Source organism: Manihot esculenta, chromosome 9 (genome assembly GCF_001659605.2).
Source record: "Manihot esculenta cultivar AM560-2 chromosome 9, M.esculenta_v8, whole genome shotgun sequence".
Lineage (NCBI taxonomy): Eukaryota > Viridiplantae > Streptophyta > Magnoliopsida > Malpighiales > Euphorbiaceae > Manihot > Manihot esculenta.
In genome coordinates, this window is record NC_035169.2 from 5,477,749 (window position 1) to 5,501,889 (window position 24,141).

General features: G+C 37.8%; 1 protein-coding gene across 1 annotated transcript; it reads left to right on the plus strand.

The window, feature by feature from the left end:
* The first annotated feature begins 19,035 nt into the window (after positions 1-19,035).
* Positions 19,036-23,828, plus strand: LOC122724510 (protein DETOXIFICATION 42-like). Its single transcript, XM_043959667.1, has 14 exons — positions 19,036-19,195; positions 19,389-19,630; positions 19,835-19,956; positions 20,397-20,600; positions 20,794-20,927; positions 21,191-21,326; positions 21,565-21,661; positions 21,795-21,895; positions 22,030-22,193; positions 22,332-22,403; positions 22,475-22,591; positions 22,716-22,811; positions 23,036-23,157; positions 23,771-23,828. Exons 2-14 carry the CDS (start codon positions 19,554-19,556, stop codon positions 23,811-23,813), a joined length of 1,485 nt encoding a protein of 494 aa, XP_043815602.1. The 5' UTR covers positions 19,036-19,195; positions 19,389-19,553; the 3' UTR covers positions 23,814-23,828.
* The last annotated feature ends 313 nt before the right edge of the window (positions 23,829-24,141 follow it).

The following is a 24,141-nucleotide window of genomic DNA, read 5'->3' on the forward strand; positions in this document are numbered from 1 at the left end:
AGAGCCTGCAGAGTCAGTCAGTCCAGATAGCCAGAGGTGAGTGGAACTAAACTTATGACTTGTATTGAACCACAAACTGCTTTTAGCATATCTCATGCATCATGTTTATGCCATAGGTTGATTGCATTAGTATTCACGAATATGTTGCATTACATCGTTATTTGGTGATGTGAGTGAATGCTGAATGATCCAATAGTCTCAGACAGGAAGTCCAGGAGCCTTTGACTACGCCCTGGCAGGTATAGCGAAGTCCAGGAGCCTTTGACTACGCCCTGGCAGGTATAGCAAAGTCCAGGAGCCTTTGACTACGCCCTGGCAATGGTAAGTACAGAGGTGTTATATACACATATACATATATGACAGGAAGACCAGGTGCTCGATTCTACGCCCTGGCACAGAGTTACTGGGACTATGTGGTGACAGGTTTACTCTTGATGTGGCTTGTCTGTGATATGGTGCATTCCATGAGATCATATTTTACTGAGATGTTTTACTGTTCTACTCACTGGGCTATAGAGCTCATCCCACTCCCTTAACCCCAGTTTTGCAGGTTCAGTGTACAGTGTACAGGGACAGTCCAGCAGAGTACAGGAAAAGTAAAGAGATCTGTAATAGCTTAGAGTGGACATGTAATATTAAAGAGATGTAATAGTTGTTACTTGACCTAGTGATGTATGTTTTGTACATGATCTGTATATGTATGTATGTTTTCCTGTATGTGAAAACCAGGCTTAACAGGTATGAGTTAACCCATCTAGAGCAAGCTCTAGTCAGGGATACCGAGTACAGAGTACATGAGTACAGAGTACAGAGCGAGTGCATGCACAGGTTAAGCCTTGGTTCAGAAAAGAGTTTTATTTTCACAAAAAATGTATGATCATGTATGAGGTTTACAGGTACACAGAGAGTATAGCAGGCTTGCTACGGGTTCTGGCGGCCTTAAGCCGACCTGAATCCTAGCGCCGGTGACGGTCCATTTTGGGGTCGTTACAGATTGGTATCAGAGCCCTAGGTTCACATGATCGGACCTATAGAGACAGTGTTGGGCTCAGACAGGGTAGAAGTGGTCAAGCACAATAGGAAATCATGTCGACTAGGATAGGGTCTTGAGTCCTATCTGCTATGATATGCCATGAGTGATGTATGTGTATGATTGATATGTGATATTTATGTGCTAAAGTGGTATGTTATATGTTGTGTTTCCAGAGTAAAGATGCGAGGAACTCGTCGATCAGCTCGATTGACTGGAGTCCCACCAGAGAATGAGAGACCAGCTGCTCGTCCTCCTGCATTGCCAAGGGCAAGGTCTCAGAGATCTAGCAGGGAAGGTACGTCGATAGACCCTAGAAGGTCTGTAGACGAGAGCAGAAGAGGAACAGTTAGGGGAGGAAGATCAGAGGAAAGGAGGGAAGCTATGGAGATTGATCAGTCTAGAGATGACAGCATGGGTATCGGCAGTTTTGAGGAAGGTATGGGAGAGTCGCAGGGAGGTGCTCAGACCTCAGGTTTTGGCTATCCAGAGTATCCGATGGGAGGTATGTCGGAGTACTCGAGTTTTGTGCCATATCCTCCTTATATGCCTTATATGCCTTATCCTTACTATCCACCATATCCTATGTATCCATCTTCCCCTACCCATCCAAGTGCAGTACACCTAGAGCCAAATGAACCAGTACTACCACCAGAACCAGTAGCCCCTGTTGTTGACAGACATGAACCTAGCTCATCTGGAGGTAAAGTGCAAATGACGGAGTACTTGAAATTGGATGCTCCTAAATACAACACAGGAGATGATCCATTTGATTACCTCAGAGCAGTTAGGATGATAACCGGTGAGTTGGGAGCAGATGATAGGAGAGCCATTGAGATGGCAGGTTTCACAATAAAATGCAAGAAGGCCAGAGAATGGTTTAAGAATTATGTGGAGCCTAGAATGGACAGTATGTCATGGGGAGAGTTCGCCAATGAGTTTGCAGGGTGGGCTTTTCCTGACAGTTCAAGGGAGATGAAAGTAATTGAATTTGAACAGTTGCGACAGACAGATGAGATGAGTGTTGATGAATTCACAGATAAGTTCCTGGATTTGCTTCAGTACGTGGGTCAGGCCTATGATACTGATCAGAAGAAAGCAAGAAGATATACCATGAGACTTCATCCTAGGTATTCTTCTTTGATCCTTCCAGCTGAGAAGGAGAGTTTTCACTCGATAGTGGACGCAGCCAGGAAAATGGAAGCTAGTGCCAATATTCAGAAACAGGCAAAGGCACAGACTTCGGGTTCTAAAGCCCCCACTCCAAGTAGTAAAAGATGGGATAGAGCAAAAGGAACAAAGAGTAAGTTCTGGAGTAAAGTCAAGTCAGGTCTGGGAATAGGTAGTGGCTCAAGCTCTGGCACAGCTCCAGTCTGCAGACGATGCGGAAAACCACATGGAGGAGTTTTTCGGTTGGGATCTACAGCTTGTTTTCGATGTGGACAGGAAGGGCATATTGCTCGGGATTGTCCGCAGATGACTTTTGCACCATCCCAGCAGATGAGTTCAGGCAGTGTGGTACAGCCAGTTGTACGGCCAGCAGCTCCAGTCATGCCTCAGACTAGTGGCAGAGGTAGAGGGAGAGGGGTAGCCTCTACTTCAGCAGCAGGTTCCCGAGGTGGAAATCCGGTAGCCCCAGCACGGATTTTCACAGTGACACAGGAGGAGGCTAACACGTCGAACACAGTGGTGTCAGGTAATCTCATCATTGGGTGTTCAGATGTGTATGCTTTGATGGACCCCGGTGCTTCTCATTCCTTTATTGCTTCGAGAGCCATAGAGAGATTGGGTTTGATCAGTTCTGAGTTAGCGTATCCTCTCTGGGTCAGTGGACCTAGATGTGACCCATCAGTGGCAGTGTCAGTCTGTCGTTTCAGTCCAGTATTTATAGAGGGTAGATGCCTTCCAGCTGACCTTGTGGTTCTAGACTTGACAGATTTTGATGTCATTCTAGGGATGGATTGGCTATCTGCATATAGTGCTACGTTGGACTGTCGAGAGAAGTTAGTGAGTCTCAGAGACCAGGATGGGTCAGAGTGTGTCTTCAGAGGAGACAGGAGAGGTACACCCAGAGGTATGATTTCAGCCCTTCAGGCTCGTCGTTTGCTTAGGAGGGGTTGTCAGGGGTTTCTAGCTCATGTGAGAGAGCTAGACAGTCAGGTGAGGGAACCAGCCACAGTACCAGTAGTCCGAGAGTTTCTCGATGTGTTCCCAGATGATTTACCAGGACTACCACCTGATAGGGAGATAGGGTTTGAAATTGAATTACTGCCAGGTACTAGACCTATCTCTATTCCTCCCTACAGGATGGCGCCAGCTAAGTTAACAGAGTTGAAAGAACAGTTGCAGGACTTGGTAGATAAGGGTTTCATCCGCCCTAGTACCTCACCTTGGGGTGCTCCAGTGCTCTTTGTCAGAAAGAAGGATGGATCCCTCAGACTTTGTATCGACTACAGACAGTTGAGCAAAGTCACTATCAAGAATAGGTATCCCTTACCTCGGATTGATGATCTATTTGACCAGCTAGCTGGAGCAGGTTGTTTTTCGAAAATAGATCTGAGATCTGGGTATCATCAGTTGAGAGTCAGAGAGACAGATGTGCCTAAGACAGCTTTTCGGACCAGATATGGGCATTATGAGTTCTTAGTGCTGCCGTTCGGATTGACTAACGCCCCTGCAGCATTTATGGATCTCATGAACAGGGTATTCAGTGAGTTTCTGGATCACTTTGTCATTGTGTTTATCGATGATATCTTAGTGTATTCCAGAGATGCAGAGGAGCATGCCCAGCATCTGAGGATAGTTTTGCAGACATTGAGAGAGCATGGTTTATATGCCAAGTTCTCTAAGTGTGAGTTTTGGTTACGGAGCATTGCCTTCTTGGGACATGTGGTATCAGCAGAGGGTATTGAGGTAGACCCCAAGAAGATAGAGGCTGTAGCTAACTGGCCCAGACCCACGACAGTGACTGAGATTAAAAGCTTTCTGGGACTGGCAGGTTACTACAGGAGGTTCGTTCAGAACTTCTCAAAGATAGCAGCTCCTATGACCAAATTGACTCAGAAGAACCAGAAATTTATCTGGTCAGACCAGTGTGAAGAGAGCTTTGAGGAGCTCAAGAGGAGACTGACTACAGCACCAGTGTTAGCTCTGCCTGTCAGTAATGAGGATTTCACAGTGTTCTGTGATGCATCTCGAGTGGGATTGGGTTATGTATTGATGCAGAGTGAGAGAGTAATAGCTTATGCTTCTAGACAGTTGAAGAAGCACGAGTTGAATTACCCTACCCATGACCTCGAGATGGCAGCAGTTATCTTTGCACTTAAGATGTGGCGGCATTACCTCTACGGGGTTAAATGCGAGATCTTCACTGATCACAAGAGTTTACAGTACATCTTAAGTCAGAGAGAGCTGAATTTGAGGCAGCGGAGATGGGTAGAATTGCTCAGTGATTATGATTGTAAGATCCAGTATCATCCGGGTAAGGCGAATGTTGTCGCAGACGCCCTAAGCCGGAAGTCACTAGGCAGTTTATCCCATATAGCAGCAGAGCGGAGACCAGTTGTGATGGAGCTTTATAAGCTCTTTGACGAGGGATTACAGCTAGAGTTGTCTGGTACAGGTGCGTTGATAGCACAGATGAGAGTGACACCTGTGTTTTTAGAACAGATAGCGCAGAGACAGCATGAGGACCCTGAGTTGATGAAAATTGCCAGGACTGTTCAGTCAGGCAATAGTGCAGAGTTCAGATTTGACAGCAAAGGGATCCTTCGCTATGGGAGTCGTCTTTGTGTACCAGATAGGAGCAGTGTGAAGGAAGACATTATGAGGGAAGCTCATAATGCGAGGTATAGTGTTCACCCAGGAGCCACCAAGATGTATCAGGATCTGAAAAGGGTCTATTGGTGGCCAGCCATGAAGAAAGAAGTGGCGCAGTTCGTGACAGCCTGTGAGGTTTGTCAGCGGGTGAAATTAGAGCATCAGAAACCAGCTGGAATGCTTAACCCATTACCGATTCCAGAGTGGAAATGGGAGAACATAGCCATGGATTTTGTAGTGGGTTTACCAGTAGCGTCCAACAGGATAGACTCGATATGGGTGATTGTGGACAGACTCACGAAATCTGCTCATTTTCTTCCAGTACGGAGTAACTATTCTGTGGATAAATTGGCACAGGTCTATCTGGATGAGATAGTGAGATTACATGGAGTTTCAGTGTCTATAGTTTCAGACAGAGGACCTCAGTTTACCTCTCGCTTTTGGCGGAGTCTACAAAGTGCGATGGGCACGAGATTGGATTTTAGTACTGCTTTCCACCCACAGACTGATGGACAGTCAGAAAGGACCATCCAGACCATAGAGGATATGCTTCGCCTTTGTGTGTTAGACTTTGGCGGTTCTTGGAGGCAGCATCTACCTTTGGTGGAGTTTGCCTACAATAACAGTCATCATGCTAGCATTGGGATGGCTCCTTATGAAGCATTATATGGGAGGAAGTGCAGATCACCTGTTTGCTGGGAAGAGGTAGGAGAGAAGACTCTTGCAGGGCCAGAGTTAGTAGACATTACCAGTAGAATGGTGCCCATGATCAAAGAGAGAATCAGAACAGCTCAGAGTAGACAGAAAAGTTATGCAGACGTTCGCAGAAAGCAGTTAGAGTTTCAAGAGGGTAATTGGGTATTGCTGAAAGTGTCTCCAATGAAAGGAGTGGTTCGTTTTGGGAAGAAAGGTAAATTAGCTCCACGGTACATTGGACCCTTTGAGGTGTTGCAGAGGATCGGAAATGTGTCGTATAAGCTGGATTTACCTGCTTCTATGGAGAGGATTCACCCGGTATTTCATGTTTCTATGCTACGACAGTTTGTGTCAGATCCAAATCAGGTTCTGAGTGAGCCTGAGGTGGAGATTCATACGGATCTCACCTATATAGAGCAGCCAGTACGGATTCTGGACACGCAGATCAGACAGCTAAGGAACAAGGAGATTCCGATGGTGAAAGTTCTATGGAACCACCATAATCTAGAAGAGTGCACCTGGGAGACGCGGGAGTCTATGCTCCAGCAGTATCCATATTTGTTTTGAGGTTCGTTTTCTCCGTTTCATGTGTTAATTGTGTGTCTTAGGAACATCCGAGGACGAATGTTCTTAAGGAGGGGAGAATGTAATACCCGGCTAGAATCCGGCACCGGAATTTCTATTGTCTGGTGGAATCCGGGGTGCTGGGATTCGAGAAAAGGGTAGGAGTTTTGTTTTCTAAGTGTTATGATGTGTTTTAAGGTTTATAAGTTATATCGTTTTGAGTTTTGAAGAAACAATAGTTCATGGAGACTTCAGCCAAGTTCGGCCGCCGAAGGTAAGTTCGGCCGCCGAAAGTGCCCAATGTTCGGCTTCTGAAATTCAAGTTCGGCCCCCGAATGTTGCATGGTTTCGCATGCGATTGGGCAGCCGAAGCTGAGTTGGCTAGTGAGCTGAGTCATGGTTTTTGACAAGTGTTGGCCTCAGATTCTTGCCATGGAATGACCACGTCTCTTATGACTCATCTGTACATGTTTTTGGTTGTTCTTACAGCAGTTTGAGGTGCTTGCAAAGGTGTTGAGAGTTGAGAGAAACAAAAGTTACGCTTTTGAGATTTTGAGAGTTTGAAGAGAGGTTGATCTGTTTTTCCTTTGTTCAGTGTGTGTATCTTCCTGTTTCCAGAGGTAAGGGCAGTTTTAGACCCTGTTTATATGTTTTCTGAAGAGTGAAAGGAAGGAGAAGCATGCTTAGGTTATTCATGGTAGTTTTTGATGATTTATGTATGTATACATGTTGATGTGTTATGTTTGTTTTGTTGTTTGGGGTTATTAGCTAGTTTTGGACCCCTGTGAACATATACTTGAGTATATGTGTGTTGAATACGTGAAGGATGCATGTTAGAAAGTGTTGAAGGGAAGGAGGAGATGGTTTGCCGTTGAAGCTGAGTTCTGGATGAACTCAGGTTCGGCAACCGAAGGTTCATTCGGCCGCCGAACCTCTTGCATGGTGGCTTAGGCTGCCACAGCTTGCCCCCGTGAGTTTTGCATGTTCGGCTCTGTTTGGGGGATTCGGCCGCCGAAGGTGCCGCCGAAGGTGCTTGAGTTTCGTCTCTGGAGAGGACATTCGGCCGCCGAACCTGCCGCCGAAAGTGTCCTGTCCAGCCTTCTTTTGCATGCTTTGCATGGATAGTTGAGTGAGTTTAGGGGAAGTCTTGGGGAAGTTTCAGAGCGTTATTTCTATGCTTGTTTGGTCCCTCATTGAGTCCATCTGTATAGGTACAGACCAGAGGAACCAGAGAGAGCAGCAGTGAGTACTACTCCAGAGGTTCAGAGCCTGCAGAGTCAGTCAGTCCAGATAGCCAGAGGTGAGTGGAACTAAACTTATGACTTGTATTGAACCACAAACTGCTTTTAGCATATCTCATGCATCATGTTTATGCCATAGGTTGATTGCATTAGTATTCACGAATATGTTGCATTGCATCGTTATTTGGTGATGTGAGTGAATGCTGAATGATCCAATAGTCTCAGACAGGAAGTCCAGGAGCCTTTGACTACGCCCTGGCAGGTATAGCGAAGTCCAGGAGCCTTTGACTACGCCCTGGCAGGTATAGCAAAGTCCAGGAGCCTTTGACTACGCCCTGGCAATGGTAAGTACAGAGGTGTTATATACACATATACATATATGACAGGAAGACCAGGTGCTCGATTCTACGCCCTGGCACAGAGTTACTGGGACTATGTAGTGACAGGTTTACTCTTGATGTGGCTTGTCTGTGATATGGTGCATTCCATGAGATCATATTTTACTGAGATGTTTTACTGTTCTACTCACTGGGCTATAGAGCTCATCCCACTCCCTTAACCCCAGTTTTGCAGGTTCAGTGTACAGTGTACAGGGACAGTCCAACAGAGTACAGGAAAAGTAAAGAGATCTGTAATAGCTTAGAGTGGACATGTAATATTAAAGAGATGTAATAGTTGTTACTTGACCTAGTGATGTATGTTTTGTACATGATCTGTATATGTATGTATGTTTTCCTGTATGTGAAAACCAGGCTTAACAGGTATGAGTTAACCCATCTAGAGCAAGCTCTAGTCAGGGATACCGAGTACAGAGTACATGAGTACAGAGTACAGAGCGAGTGCATGCACAGGTTAAGCCTTGGTTCAGAAAAGAGTTTTATTTTCACAAAAAATGTATGATCATGTATGAGGTTTACAGGTACACAGAGAGTATAGCAGGCTTGCTACGGGTTCTGGCGGCCTTAAGCCGACCTGAATCCTAGCGCCGGTGACGGTCCATTTTGGGGTCGTTACAAGAGTTGTGATAGGGTTTAGAGTTATAATAAGGTTTAGAGTTGGTTGAGATAATATTTATTATTCATACAATCTGTATCCAACTCAACCATTAGCTAATTGTTGATAGACCTGGTATATACTATATAAATGTATTCTATACAGAAATATAAATAACAAATAGAATTCTCAATACCATAAACCTTCTATATGGTATCAGAGCCATAAAGGCTTTACAGCAAATTCTTCTCTTTTCTTTTACGTCTTTTTTTCTCATCTGGTTCTTCCCTCTGTTCGTACCAGCAATGGCTAACACTGAGCAATCTCTTGTTTCAACCACTATTGGATCCACATCATCTATTCCCAACACTGAGCAATCTCTTGTTTCAACCACTATCGGCTCCACATCATATATTCCCAATCTTCAGATTCCAAACGTCACTTAATTTCTCACCATTAAACTCACTTCGGCTAATTATTTGCTATGGCATGCACAAATCATGCCTCTTCTTCATGGATACAGATTGGCTTCTCATGTCGATGGTACTGTTATTGCACCAGATCGGTTTTTATCCACTGGCGAACCAAAGCTCGCATTTATGGATTGGTTCTGTCACGATCAGATCGTTCGTAGCTGGATCAATTGTTCCATTTCTAAATCTATTCTTCATCAGATCACTCGTTGCACCACTTCCAAGAATGCCTGGGACAAGCTCACTGTAATCTATTCCGCCGGTGCTAAAACACGGATTCAGCAGCTGCGTAAACAACTCAAGCATCTGCAGCGAGGTAATGATTCGATTGACAATTACATGCGCAAAGTGAAATCGTATTATGATCAGCTTTGTGCGTTAGAAGGATCTGTTATAGAGGAAAATCTTGTGTGCAATGTTTTGGAAGGATTGGGTTCAAATTATCATCCTTTTACGCGTGCTATAGAAGCATGAAATACTCAGATTACTTTTGATGAGTTGTATACATTACTACTCAGTGAAGAATCACAATTGAAGTTTGATTCTCTCATTCTTAATTCTGTCGTTCCTGCTACTGCTCACTATGCAAATTCTGGGCAAGGCAGTAGAGGGCGTGGCCGTGGTTACTGATAGGCGGTTGTCGAAGCCGTAAAAAATAAACCTATTAAACAATCAACAATAAACTTGTAGATAGTGGCAATAGGGTCGAACCACAGGGAATTGACACCAATGATTTTCCTAATAATGACTAGGTCAAGTAAATAACAAGTAATTAAAAGAGGGGGGTTTTGATTTGATGATTAAAATTAAATAGCAAAAGAAAGCAATAATTTAAATAGATGAGAATTTCAATGAGAAAGAGATTCTAGCTGAAGTGTGAGTCTAATTCAGTTTGTTCAGAATTGATCATTGATTATTAAAGACTCCTATTTGATTTCAATAAATCAGTTTTGGTTGTGGAAGACGCTTCTCACAATCCAAATTCTTCCTTAGTTCTAGTTTGATTAGGAAACGTTCGCTAATCAAACACTAATCAACAAGTTGCCAAGGAACGTCCTTGGGGCATTGTAGCATCGAACAACTGTTGACTGCATTAAGACTTAGAAAAATCCAATTCTATCCTTGCCAACCGCGTGGTCAAGTTTAGATTATGCAACTTGATTAAATGTGTATTTGAACAACCTAAGCAATTACGGACCTAAATCATTCAAACAATATTACTTAAGCAATTTAAAAGCAATGGGCCCTTATTGATTCTAAAAGCAAAGTAATAATTATGGAAAAGATCAGTTTGCATAAATATTGAAACAAACAAGAGTTCAACAATGGAGTATTAAACCTCCCAATTCATCACAAATCTGAATATTCTCAACTTCAACTAGAAAAGAATGAAACTAGCCACTCATGGTGGGCAAAATACACAAAAGAAAGAAGAGAAAAAGGGAAGAAGCTGCAGAATTTCTGGAGAGTTTCTGACGAGTTGAGTTGCTGATCAGAAGATGCCTTTGCTGGTTTGGAGGCTCTCCTTTTATAGCTGAAGAATTCTATCTATCTAGGGTTTTGAAATCCCTTTTTGATTTGGTGTTTGACTCCTCTTTTGATGTTGAATTTAATTGCAATTGGAATTCCTTGGATGATAAGCTCTTTCGTGGCTCTTGGTTTTATGTTGGTAGTGATTGGGTTGGATTTGGACTTCTGAAAATTTGGATTTCTATTTTCTGCCCAAATTCCCGCTCTGCTGTCAGTTTCTGTTGTGAAAGTGATTTGCCCGGTGATTTGACCAGTTTCTTCAAGTGATTGGGCAAATCACAGACCCGATCATGTTTCTGTGAGTCAGTTCTCTCTGTCTTCTGCGAGTGATTTGGCCAGTGTCTTCGAGTGTCCTGGGCAAATCACTGACCTTATCACTTTTGCCTGTTGCCTCCAGGTTTCTGCTTCAGCTTGATCTGGGCGGATCACTGGGCAAATCACTGACCCAATCACTTTTCTGTCAATTTTCTGCACTTTTTCTCCAATTTTTCAATTTCTTCCTTTTCTGTAAAAACAAGATAAAAACCATAAATTAAACTAAAAAATATGTAAATAAGCAATAAAAAAGATAATAAAAATGTGGCTAATTTATGCTTGATCAGTTACCGTGGGCGTGGTGGACAATCATCATATCAAGGATGCGGTTCTGGGCAGTCTAGTTATGCTTCTAGTCGTGGCACTTCTACTTTAACATGTTTTAATTGCAATGGAACAGGACATGTTTCAAGACAATGCCCTCACCTCGCACCAATCCTCAAGCCAATGTAGCCAAAACTCAAACTGAACCTCTTCAGGCTTGGACTGTGGACTCCAGTGCAAATTATCATTTAGCAGCTAATCAGGAAACTATAGCTCATCCTATTCCTGTCAATGATGCCACCGCTCTCACAATTGCTGATGGTAAAACACTTCATGTCTTATCTCATGGTTCTTCAATTACTTCTATTAATGGTCACAATTTTCGTTTGAATGATATTTTTTATTCACCTGCTATCACTAACAATTTAATGTCAGTTTCTGATTTTACCTCACAAAATAACATTTCAATTGAATTTTTCTCTGACAAATATTTTGTGAAGGATATCCCCACGAAGCAGGTATTATACCAAGGCCCGAGTGACAATGGCCTTTATCTTTTTCCTTCGCAGCAAATTCGATCATTCTCTTCAAAAGCTTTCCCAGCAACAGTTTCATTATAGCATGAGCGGCTAGGACATGCAAATTTTTGAGTTGTTCATGATGTTCTTAGATCTAATAATATTTCTTTTATTTCTAGTAATAAATTTCATTATTGTCATGCTTGCAATGTGAGTAAATCACATAAATTACCATTTGTTGATTCTCTTTATCGTGCTAAACAACCTCTTGAACTCATTTGTTCTGACATTTGGGGTCCTGCTCCTGTTGTTTCTGTTGATGGTTTTTGTTATTATGTGATTTTTTATGATCATTTTAGTAAGTATTGCTGGTTATATTTTCTTAAACAAAAATTTGATGTCTTCTCTGTCTTTGTTCAATTTTGGTGTTTAGTGGAAAAATATTTTGGACTGTCTATCAAAAACTTTCAATCGAATTAGGGGGGAGAATTTCGGTCTTTGTCCAATTACTTGAAACAACATGGGATTTCACAAAGGGTTTCTTGTCCTCACACTTCTGAACAAAATGGATGTGCAGAACGAAAGCATAGGCATATTGTTGAGTTAGGCCGATCTCTATTACATCATGCTTCAGTTCTTTACAATTACTGGACCTATGCCTTCAATACTGCTACCTACACAATAAATAGATTGCCCTCTTCATCCAATAACAAACACACTCCCTATGAAATTTTATTTCATGAGAAACCTACTTATGATGAATTGCGTGTGTTTGGTTCATTGTGTTATCCTTGGTTGAAAACTTATTCATCTCACAAACTTGCTCCTAAGTCTTCTCTTTGTATTTTTCTTGGCTATAGTAAACTTCATAAAGGGTATACTTGCCTTGAAATTTCTTCTGGTCGTCTTTTTATCTCACGCCATGTCTTGTTTTTTGAGCAGGAGTTTCCTTTTAAGAAGTTGGATGATAATGGCACTACCTCAGTGGCTGAAGTGAGTCCTACGTCCATTCCATTACCACCCATTCCACCTTTGTCAAATACACAACTTAGTATCCTAGGAGCAGCTCCAAAACGCAACTTATAAACCTCTCCTAGACATCAAAATGACGCTGCTTCCATTACTTGAGCCCTTACCCAACACGATGCCACAACTGACACAAGTCAGACCCACATACCAAGCCCATCACCTGAGCGCACCGTATCACTAAATACCAACCAAATTGAGCTGATCAATTTTCGTCATGTTCCTTTGCAAGTTAAGACACATTCCATGGTGACTAGACAGCAAACGGGCAAGCTCAAACCGCAAACTCCATGGTCTCCAAAGTTAAAAAATGTGACTGCTTCTTTCTCAGTACCTAGTTGCTATACTCAAGCTGTCAAAGATCCAAATTGGCGTGATGCCATGATTCAAAAGCTTAATGCCTTAATTCAAGCCGGAACTTGGGAATTCGTCCCTCAGGACAAGGCACAGAATATAGTTGGTTGTAAATGGGTGTTCAGAGTTAAACATAAATTTAATGGCAGTATTGATAGATATAAGGCTCGCCTTGTTGCTAAAGGATATCATCAACGTCCTGGCATTGATTACTTTGAAACCTTTTCACCGGTTGTCAAACCAACTACTATTCGAATAATTTTGTCCTTAGCCGTCTCAAATGGTTGGTTAGTGAAGCAATTAGATATTTCTAATGCTTTTTAGTATGGAGATTTGGATGATAAAGTTTACATGGAGCAGCCTCCAGGTTTCACTGATACATCTAAACCAGATCATGTTTGTCGTCTACGCCGTTCACTATACGATCTTCGTCAAGCTCCACGTTAGTGGTATAAACGTCTATTCTCAGCCTTAATCAATCAAGAGTTTCAAGTCTCTCCTGCAGATTCCTCTCTATTTTGCTATGTCAAGAACAATATCAAGTTGTTTATCCTTTTGTATGTGGATGATATTATCATGACCGGTACATGCATTCATACTTTGAATCATATTATTTCTTCTCTCAAGTCTGAGTTCATGTTGAAAGATTTGGGCACATTAGAGTATTTCCTTGGTATGGAGGCAACTTGGACCGCTGATGGACTTTTATTAACTCAACAAAAGTATATACTTGACTTGCTTCAAAAAGCACAAATGGGAGACTGCAAAGGAATCTCCACACCAGCAACTCCAAAAGATAAGATGTCTGCTATACAAAGCTGCCCAATGAGTGATCCCACGTTATATCGGAGTATAGTAGGTGGATTGCAATACTTAAGTTTAACCAGACCCGAGGTCTGTTATTCAGTTCACAAGGTTTCTCAGTTTCTTCATGCACCTACTGAGGATAATTATTGTTCGGTTAAGCGTATATTGAGGTATCTCAAGCACACTATTGGTCATGGTCTTTACATCTCCAAATGGGCAAACACATATTTGAATATATATACTGATGCTGATTGGGCGAGTGACATTGATGATTGCAAGTCTACCACAGGTTATGCTATTTTCATGGGCACAAATCTCATATCTTGAAATTCCAAGAAACAACAAACAGTTGCTCGTTCATCAACAGATGCTGAATATCGAGCTATTGGTCTTGCTGTCACTGAATTAACTTGGATAAAGTCAATGTTGCATGACATTACTTTCCATTCCACCAAAACTCCCAACTTGTGGTGTGATAATATTGGCGCAACATATCTTTCTATCAATCCTGTTTTCCATGCTCGGATGAAGCACTTGGAAGTCGATTTTTATTTCGTTCGTGATAAAGTGCAAAAGAATGAAGTCAAAGTACAGTTTATTTGCTCTAAAGATCAATTAGCTGACATTCTGACTAAACCATTATCCAAAATGCGGTATCAAACTCTAATGTAACATTTAAAAATTTGTCCTGTCCCTACAATGCACGAATTGAGGAGGCGTGATAAGGCTTAGAGTTGTGATAAGGTTTAGAGTCATGATAAGGTTAGAGTTGTGATAAGGTTTAGAGTTATAATAAGGTTTAGAGTTGGTTGAGATAATATTTGTTATTCATACAATCTGTATCCAACTTAACCACTAGCTAACTGTTGATAGACCTGGTATATACTATATAAATGTATTCTATACAGAAATATAAATAATAAATAGAATTCTCAATACCATAAACCTTCTATAAGCTCAATGTCCCATGTCTTCTAGTTACTGCCTCTGTCTTTGAGCTGCTCTATTTTATTTCTTTTCTTCTTAGTAGTGGCTTTCGCATGGAAAAACTGGGTAATACAATTACCGTCCCTTAACCATGCTTCCTTTGCCCGTTGTTTCCAGAAATGCTCCCGCTGTTCAAAAAGTTCAGCCAACTTGTTTTCATAATGCGTGAATTTTCATGGATCATTCAATATTCTTGGACCCCTCAATCGACGAATCTATGTTCTACAATCTTCAATCTCTTTGTTCCTGTAATTCTGGCCCCACACATCCAATTGTTGCCTACAAACAGCAAGCTTATGATTCATCTTTTACTATATTCGTCCAACCAATATAAGAAGCTTTCGGATTATCAATGGATTTTTTCGTTGACAATCCAATAAAAATCCGTTGATAAAATTACTAACTGATAATCTGTTGTTAAAAAGTTTGTTAGTAAATTTTTACCAACGACTTTCAAGTCTGTTAGTAATACTAATGGATTTACTAACGGAGTTTCCATTACCATTAAATCCGTTAGTAAATTGAGAGAAAAATAATTTACTAACATTCATTGGTAAATCCATTAGTAAATCCATTAGAAATTTAAATAATTTAAAAATAATTCTTAATTTGATTAAATAATAAATTTTATTATTAATATTATTTTTTATTAATTTAATAAAATTCAAAATTATATTATTATTGTTACTAAGTTTCTAATTTGTGTCCAATATTTATTAGAAATACATAGAACGTAGAAATAAGATAAAAATAAATTATATAAAATGAGAGAAAATGATAAAAAAAAAAAGAAAAAAGAGGAAAAGAAAGAAAATGATAGAAAATTAAAAATTATGAAAAAGAAGGAAGAATGAAAGTAAAGTAAAAAGATGATTAGAGAAATGAGAAAAAAAGGGAATGAATTATTGTAAAAGAAAATAAATGAGAAGAAAATAATAGAAAAAATATAGATAGATGATAGAACAAGAAATATGAGAGAAACTAATATGAATGAATTATAGAGAAAATGAAGAAAATGAGAGAAAAGGGAAGAAAATGATGGAAAATAAAATGGAGAAAGTGAAAGGAAAGTTATGGAAAGAAAATAAAGAAAATAATAGAAGAGGAAAGAGAATGAGAGAAAAAAATATAAGAGATGAAAGGAAAATAATAGAAAAAAATGTGAGAAAAAAATTATGAAATAAGAAAGTGAAATAAAAAGGAAGTAATAGAGAAAGAAAGAAAATGAGAGAAAGGAAGAGAAAATGGAAAAAAAAATGATAAAATGAATAAATAATAAAAGAAGAGAATGTGGTATTATATTTATAAAGGTGAATTATTAACCGATTTAGTAACGGATTCACAATCCCTTACTAAATTTAAAAAAAAAAAAAGTGAGATTTTTTTCTCTCTAAGAATTGCCAACAAATCCTTTAGTAAATCCGTTGGTAACTGAAAAAATGTGGATTTAAAAAAAATACGTGAATTTTACGCGGGATTTCATATTAAATTTATTAACGGATGGCATCCGTTGATAAATTCAACATATTTTTTACTTACTAATTTAATGTTAAAATTTAGTAATCAATTTTTAAATCTTAATTTTTTGAATATATTACTAAGCGATTTAGAATTTGTTAATAATTTAAACACTTTTTTTAAATTTATTGTCCCGTATTACCTTTATAATTTGAATTCAAATCCATCACCTTTATCATTTGAAGTCAAATCCATAACAATATTTTTTAACATAAAACGATAATATAAATTAATAAGTTAACTGCTACTGGTTATTAATTCAATTAAACAATTATAGATCTAATTAGATTAATTAGCAATATGTTGTCTTTCGAAAAGATTCAATAGGTCCCTTGAATTCTTAAGAAAATAACAATGGAAGTAGTGTTCTTCGAATTCAGAAATTAACTTTCAACTGAAAATAATTGTTTAGCCTCTAAAGGTCATAATAAAATTGCAAAAGTTAAAGAAAAAAAAAAAGAAGAAGATGAAGAAGAAGCGAGAGAGGGCGGCAGCAAGAGAGGAGAAAGAAGAGAGGAGAAAATATGATGATCTAGCTAGGAGTTTTATATAGGCACAAAAAGATAGAATTTAATAATTTAAAATAGACTCTACTACTCCTATCTTATCTCTATGCTAATCGGATTGTATTTGATCCAACTGTAAGCTTATCCTTGCTTAGGTGGCAAAATTTGCGGAGGTGGCGCTTTCTGAAACTTCCCATCGCCTTGGGCTACAGGTTTAGCCAAGGTTGCAACCTCCCAGTACAAAAATCCTTTAATTCAACCTTTTTTCATTTATTTTCTCAAATTCTGCTAAAAAACCTGTCCAAAATTAAATTTCAAGTAAAATTAAATATTTATATCAAAATTATAGCAAAATTATGGAATTAAATGAGGAACAAAATTGTGAGTTTTGCAACTCATCAATGACTGTTGGACTTCCTACACCTGGAGGCAAGGCCAAACCCTAAGAAAGAACGCAGACCCAAAACCCATCAAGCCCTCCTTAAGCAGACCAACCCAACACCGCAAGCCCTAGTCCGGATACGTGGAGCAGGCTGGATCTCACATGAGCACGGGTCCAACTGGTGGTAATCTAGCCTGATGACGTGATGTTAGGGAGAATAGCTGCCCAGTCACTTTGCAGCTTTGCAGCTCTACCCGCATGATAAATGACCGCCTGGCATGGGGGAGGGGGTCTGACGCTTCTGTACGTACAGATCTGAGTGGTAGAGACAGGTGGCACTAACAGAGAAGTAGTTAGACGTCACTGGCAGAGAAACGGTTAGACGGCACTAGCAGACAAAAGTAAAAGGAATAAAAGGGAAGGAATGTCACCATTCGAGGAAAGGAATTTCTTTACCTTTTAATCTCTCAATATTGATTAAAATTGAATGATTAAATTATTTGATTGTCATAAATGTATAAAAAAAATTACTTGAAAGTAATTATTCAAACTTTTAGTTGAAACTTTTCTATTTTTATTTTTACTCTCACTTTTATTCTATGATCAAGTAAAAAAAAATTTTTTTATTTATTTTTTTTCTCTTTTTTTTTTTGAAATGGATTTATTTTTTTCTCTTTATCTTACTTTCTCTCTTTTATTTCAGTAAAAGTAAAAAATTATTTTATTTACAGAATTCAAATCCATCACATTTATCATTTGAATTCAAATCCATAACAAGATTTTTGCTGATATCTTGTCCCTTATTACCTCCCTTCGATAGCAGCTACGCCTCCCATTCCAGTTCCAATCACTATTTCTGTCGCCACTGTCGAAATTTGAGTGTTCTTCCTCACAAAGCCATTTCGAACCTGTAATCATCTGTGATCATCGTGATGAAGCTTGAAGATGAGGTCCATATTTGTGTTGCATCAGAACTCCATTATTCAACATAGGCAAAGGAAAAAATTTTCTCTCCATCTTCAATAAATCCGCAAATAAAGCAGAAACTCAGCATCCATTTATACTCCAGCAAAACCCAATACCAGTAAAAAAAAACATCTTTCGTAGTTTCAGGGTTGTACGAATGGATTTATTGACATCCCATTTCATGCGTATCTTCATGTAATCCCTCCATTTATTAGTGAAATTTTCAGGATCTACTTGAACAAAAATACCCATGTCATTTCTAAGCCTTTTGAGCTTACATGTTCTGATCTGTAACTCGAACATAAATCATGGAGATGCACCAAGAGATATATATGAGTTAACGGAAGCTCCATGGGATGAGAGTACCTAGCTATTTTTTCCAAATATATTTACTGTTAATCACTCAAAAATTTATTAATTTATAAATATTTATAAAAAAATCTTAAATAAGAGCAGTAAGTTTTTGTTTTTATTGATGTGCCTTAATAATTTATAGTTTATATATTATAATTGAAATTGAAACACTGAAATTATTTAATTTTCATAAAAAAAATATTAAATTTTAGTTAAAATAATTATTCAAACTTTGACATTGAGAAATTAAAGTATAGTCGGTAATTTATTTTAGTAGTTGTTATTATTAATTGATAGTTGTTATTATACCTCATCAAAACTTATTTACATAACGTATTTAGTAATTGTTTCAAAAAAAACAATAACGTATTTAGTAAAATTTTATATAATTGTAACTATTTAATACATAAATTAACTAATAAGTGTATATTTATCATATTAAATTATTTATTTTACTATTAAACAAATATAAATCAATTTTTATGTATGAAATCTACACAGGTGATTTTGAGCTCCTTGGAGAATTTAGCAAATGGAGAGAAAAAAAGATCGCTAAAACAGCTGCTATTGGCAACCAAGATGTTCCTAAACATATGTTTTTAGCAAATGGAGAGAAAAAGTAAATAACTTAAAATAACAATGGATAATTTTTAGCAGTCAAATTGGAGAATGGTTGAAAAAAGAAATGGAATTTCTGTTTTTGGAAATTGTTGCGTAAGCAGTGGCGGTTATTTTTGAGTTTGCTAATTTTAGCTCCGATTTTCTACAATTTTTGTGATGCATAAAAAGTACAGACTGGGATTTCCTGATCAACTGAGGAAGCTGCATCTGTTGCAGCGTCCCAGCTTACAGGTTACTTCTATGATCCATGCTTCATTTTTCTAAAAACATTTCTAGCTGAAATGAAGCATGATTCTTTAGGATTCTTTGTATTTTTTTTTTTCTGGGATTCTATTGATTTGAATTTCTTATACTGCTTGTAATTTCTGGGAAACAACAGTGACTTTTCTGAGTATTTTCTTTTGTCATTTTCTTTGTTGACCAGTTGTTTGATGCCGAAATTCTTTGATTGTTGAATTCTTTTTCCCATCGGAAGCAGCCTGATTCCTCTGTTGGTTTTGGCTTGGTGATGATCACATTATTTTAATTACTCCACTGAAGCTGCATCATCTTTATTCCATCTGTTGTTTTTGGAAAAACCAATTTAACGATGGCCACAGAAACTCTTCTTAATCTGTGGGAAAACTTGGCTAAATTGCCTCTTGTTATGCTCTTGAAGGATACAAGGTACTCTTTCTTTTAGAAAGTTTTTGATTCTACAACTATTTTTAGGAACATCTTTATTTTTATGATTATCACAGTATAAATTTTTTAAATAATGCATATCTTGCAGCTTGGATTTTCATCTTCTTCTTCTTTTAATTGTTTGTCAAGAGGTTTTGTGATAATATTATTAAATCTCACATGTAACTCTATGATTTGTTTGTCCAGGAACGTTTTCAATATGGATGAGTTAGCAGTAGAAATAGCACAAATTGCAGTTCCTGCTGCACTTGCTTTAGCAGCAGATCCTGTTGCTTCTCTAATCGATACAGCATTCATTGGCCATTTAGGTTTGTACATGTGATCTCCATCTTTTCTTGAAGATAGCCTGCATATCCACTACTTAATTTCCTTCCTATTCGATTTTTTTAAGCTTTTCTCTGCTGATCCATATTCAATAAGCTTTTATCTCTGAGTATTTAGTATACAGGAACTGATCAATTATATATTTGTAGATGCAGTTTGCATTCATTGTTGCTCATGAGAAATAATTACATTTCTGGATGCAGAAACTTTACTGGAAAAAGTTATTGTTTGATGCATTGTAAATGAATAGATAAGTAGAAAGCATACAATATGGTCGTGAAGTTCTATCCAACATGAAACGGATCCACTTGAACCTAACATGGATAATAAATAATATATCTTTATTTTGAATCTATCATCCATCATAGGAAAAAATAAATATTTTTTGTCAACATCAATGGCTCATTAATATTATTACTTGTAGGACCTGTGGAGCTTGCTGCTGTGGGAGTTTCTATTGCCATTTTTAATCAAGTGTCAAAGATTGCAATTTTCCCACTTGTCAGTGTTACCACGTCTTTTGTTGCCGAGGAAGAAAGTGCTGGAAAATCGAGTAACGACGAAAATGCATCACTTGAAGATGGTTTGCTTGTCAATAAGGAAACGGAAGAGCTATTACCTAAATCTGGTAGGTTTATCCTCTGTTTCCCCTTAGTTTGTTGAAAGAATACACCAATTGAGTTGCAAAGATCTGGATAGAGCTCCAACTTACACGTTGTTCTCGATTGATTTCCTTATAATTCCTGGAATATGCTCCTCACTTTTAAGACATTCTGTGTTTTCCACTTAACAAGAGTCTACATGCAAATCATCCTCTGCAGGCAGCATTTCCACCAAAAGGCACATACCATCTGCTTCTTCAGCATTGGTTATTGCTTGTGTCCTTGGCGTAATCCAGGCTTTATTCCTCATTTTCTCTGCAAAACCGATCCTGAGCTACATGGGTGTACAATCTGTAAGTCTTCTTCAAGTAGCATTCGAGTGCTGAAAAGTTTGTGTATTATTTCTCATTCCTGTTGTGATTTTTTATCTAAAATTATTAGCTCCACCGGGTTATCTCGTCAATAGGTTGTTTGATGTTCATGTTTTTACCTAACAGCACAAGTTTTTCAATATATCAATATGCTCCAGTTTATTTCACGCAAGTTAGTCTAAAACTTTTTATTGTTCAAACTTCAAAAGACAAGTTCTCTGAGGAATGCATTTTCTGTTGTGCAGGATTCCCCAATGCTAATACCAGCACAACAATACTTGACATTGAGGTCACTAGGTGCTCCTGCTGTTCTTCTTTCACTAGCGATGCAAGGGGTTTTCCGAGGAATTAAGGATACGAAAACTCCTCTATTTGCTACTGGTAAGATAGATCTTTCACCTGTAAATATGTATGCCCTTGATATATTAGTGAAATATGTATCTATATTTTTTAATATCTATAACAATAAAAGCAAAGAGAAACATGACATAAAATCAAATAATGTGAAGTGATTTTTGCTGTGTTCTTCCTACCTTTATATTTGATCTATACTTCATTTATATGGATTAGCAGTTCCAAAGCTTATAATTTATTATTATTATCATTTATTTTTTTGTAGTTGTGGGAGATGTAGCAAATATCATCTTGGACCCAATATTTATATTCGTATTCAGATTGAACGTCTGTGGTGCAGCCATTGCTCATGTTATTTCTCAGTAAGTTCCATCTTTCTCCTGAAGATGAGATAGCATTCCAATTTTTCTTTGTGGTTTCTGGCATGCTGTTGATTGATTTTTTGTTGAGGACACTATGGTTCACCTTTTTTTTCCTTTTAATATTATGTTTTAGGTACCTAATCTCCCTGATTCTGTTGTGGAAATTAATTGAACATGTTGATCTATTGCCTCCCAACATTAAAGATCTACAATTTGGTCGATTTCTAAAAAATGGTAAGGTTTTTCCTTTTCCACCCTTCTTAAATGCATTGTCTCCTTGGGAATTATCTCATTCCTTTTCTATTCATTTTTTTGCTGTTCACTTTGTATGCTATTGCAACTGATCTATGAATTGCATTTCCACTAAGGATTTATGCTGTTGATGAGGGTAATAGCTGCGACAATCTGTGTCACCTTGGCTGCATCATTGGCGGCAAGACATGGATCTACTTCAATGGCTGCATTTCAGGTTTGCTTGCAGATTTGGATGGCAACTTCTTTGCTTGCAGATGGGCTGGCTGTGGCTGGACAAGTAAGAACTGTTTCTTTTAATGAACTGAAACCACTTGCATGTGTTTGTAAATATTTGCATAATTCGCTTGCCGGTGGATGTAGATTTTACTTGTAAAACATCTCCAAGAAATGGACTAATGCATTTCAACTTTTCCAGGCAATGCTTGCAAGTGCATTTGCAAATAAGGATCACGACAGGGCCAAGGCCATTGCTTCTCGTGTATTCCAGGTACGGAAATACCTCAGCATTAAGTTACAAATTTCCCTGTAAATATTTTAATTGTGTGCTTTTCTTTGCAGTACGGTTTGCTTTTAGGCCTAGTTCTCTCGATCTTCCTTTTCGGTGGACTACAGTTTGCTTCAAGATTATTTACAGAAGACGTCAATGTTTTGAATCTTATTGCCGTGGGCATCCCGGTAACTATTCACTTTTTCTAATTACAAGAACCAACAATAGGAGTTTTTTTCCTTTTCTGTGCTTTGGATTATGGAAAACTTTTCGGACTAAGACTTTCCTCTTTTCTCTTTTTATGCTGATTAGTTTGTTGCAGCAACTCAAATCGTAAATGTTTTAGCCTTCGTTTTCGATGGAATCAATTATGGAGCATCTGATTTTGCATACTCTTCATACTCAATGGTATGCCTCGCCTTCTACCCCAGTTAAAAAGTTCTTCAAAACATCAATTCATTTTGCTTTTGTGTTTAGATAAGCTTGTTTGGCTTCCAAGAATACAACAGAAAATCAACACTTTAATTATCTTATATTATTTTTCTTCCCTATTATACCATTAACAAATATCAAATCCTTGTTATACTTCTCTTATTTTTCGCATTCTGCTAATTTCTTCCACCATGGTTCAGGTTTTGGTGTCAATAATAAGCATCCTATGCTTATTTGCTTTATCATCTAGTCATGGCTTCTTTGGCATCTGGGTTGCGTTGACCATTTTTATGACTCTACGCGCATACGTGGGCTTGTTGAGGTAACGGTTTCAATTAGAAATATTGATGTCAAATTTATACCTATACTTTTATATTATTTCATATTGTCTCGTTAAACACCTGAACTAAATTTGCAACTTATTGAATACTTAAACTTACAAGGATTATAACAATCAAGCACAAATTAACGATATTATTGTTGATTTATAAAAGGATGTCAAAAATAGTTTGATTTATTACTTACTACTCTCGAATTTTATTGATTGAACTCTAAATTTTTATAAAATGACAAAATTATACTTCTCAAACTTTGTCAATTTATAAAAATTTAGAGAATCAAAAAAATTTAGAATATAAACAACAATACGTGTGATTAATTTTTATTTTTCTTCTAATAAATTATGGATAGTATGATTAACTTGTAGTTAATTATTATGATTTTTATAAATTCAAATATTGAATAGATTACGGTTTTAATTTAGGCATTCAGTAGTTTAATCCTACTTCCCATTTCAAAAAAAAAAAAAAAATCCTACTTACTATAGGGGTGTCATTTAGCTAAAAATTAAGAGTTTGACTATTTATCGGTGATTGTATTTGATTAATATTTTTTATATAGAAAATTGTTTTAACAAAGTACTTTTGTTTTTGCAGAATAGGCACGGGAACAGGACCTTGGAGCTTTTTAAGAAAATAAGCTTCTTCTTCGTTTGTTTATCATAGTTAGCAAATACCATCCTGGCCTATTTGGAAAATGGGAAAATTTTAGAGATGATTACATTTTTGGCATCTTTATTAGTAGTAGGTTTTTCAATCTGTAATGCAGATGCGTATGCAATCTGTTTTAAGAAAAAAAATGAAAAAAAAAATGTAGATGCAATCTAATGTAAATAATTGCCATCATTAATTCAATTTCTCTTGATAATAAATTTTTTTCAAATCAGAATTCAATTTTTTTTTATTTCAAATAATAAAATTAATAAAAAAGGTTCATTAAATTAAAATTAGTAAAAAATATTCAAAAT

Coding starts and splice junctions, on each gene's coding strand:
- LOC122724510 (XM_043959667.1), top strand. CDS start 19,554: ATGGCCACAGAAACTCTTCTTAATCTGTGGGAAAACTTGGCTAAATTG. Junction 21,896..22,029: donor TGGTCGATTTCTAAAAAATG/GTAAGGTTTTTC, acceptor ATTTCCACTAAG/GATTTATGCTGTTGATGAGG. Junction 22,404..22,474: donor TTGCTTCTCGTGTATTCCAG/GTACGGAAATAC, acceptor TTTTCTTTGCAG/TACGGTTTGCTTTTAGGCCT.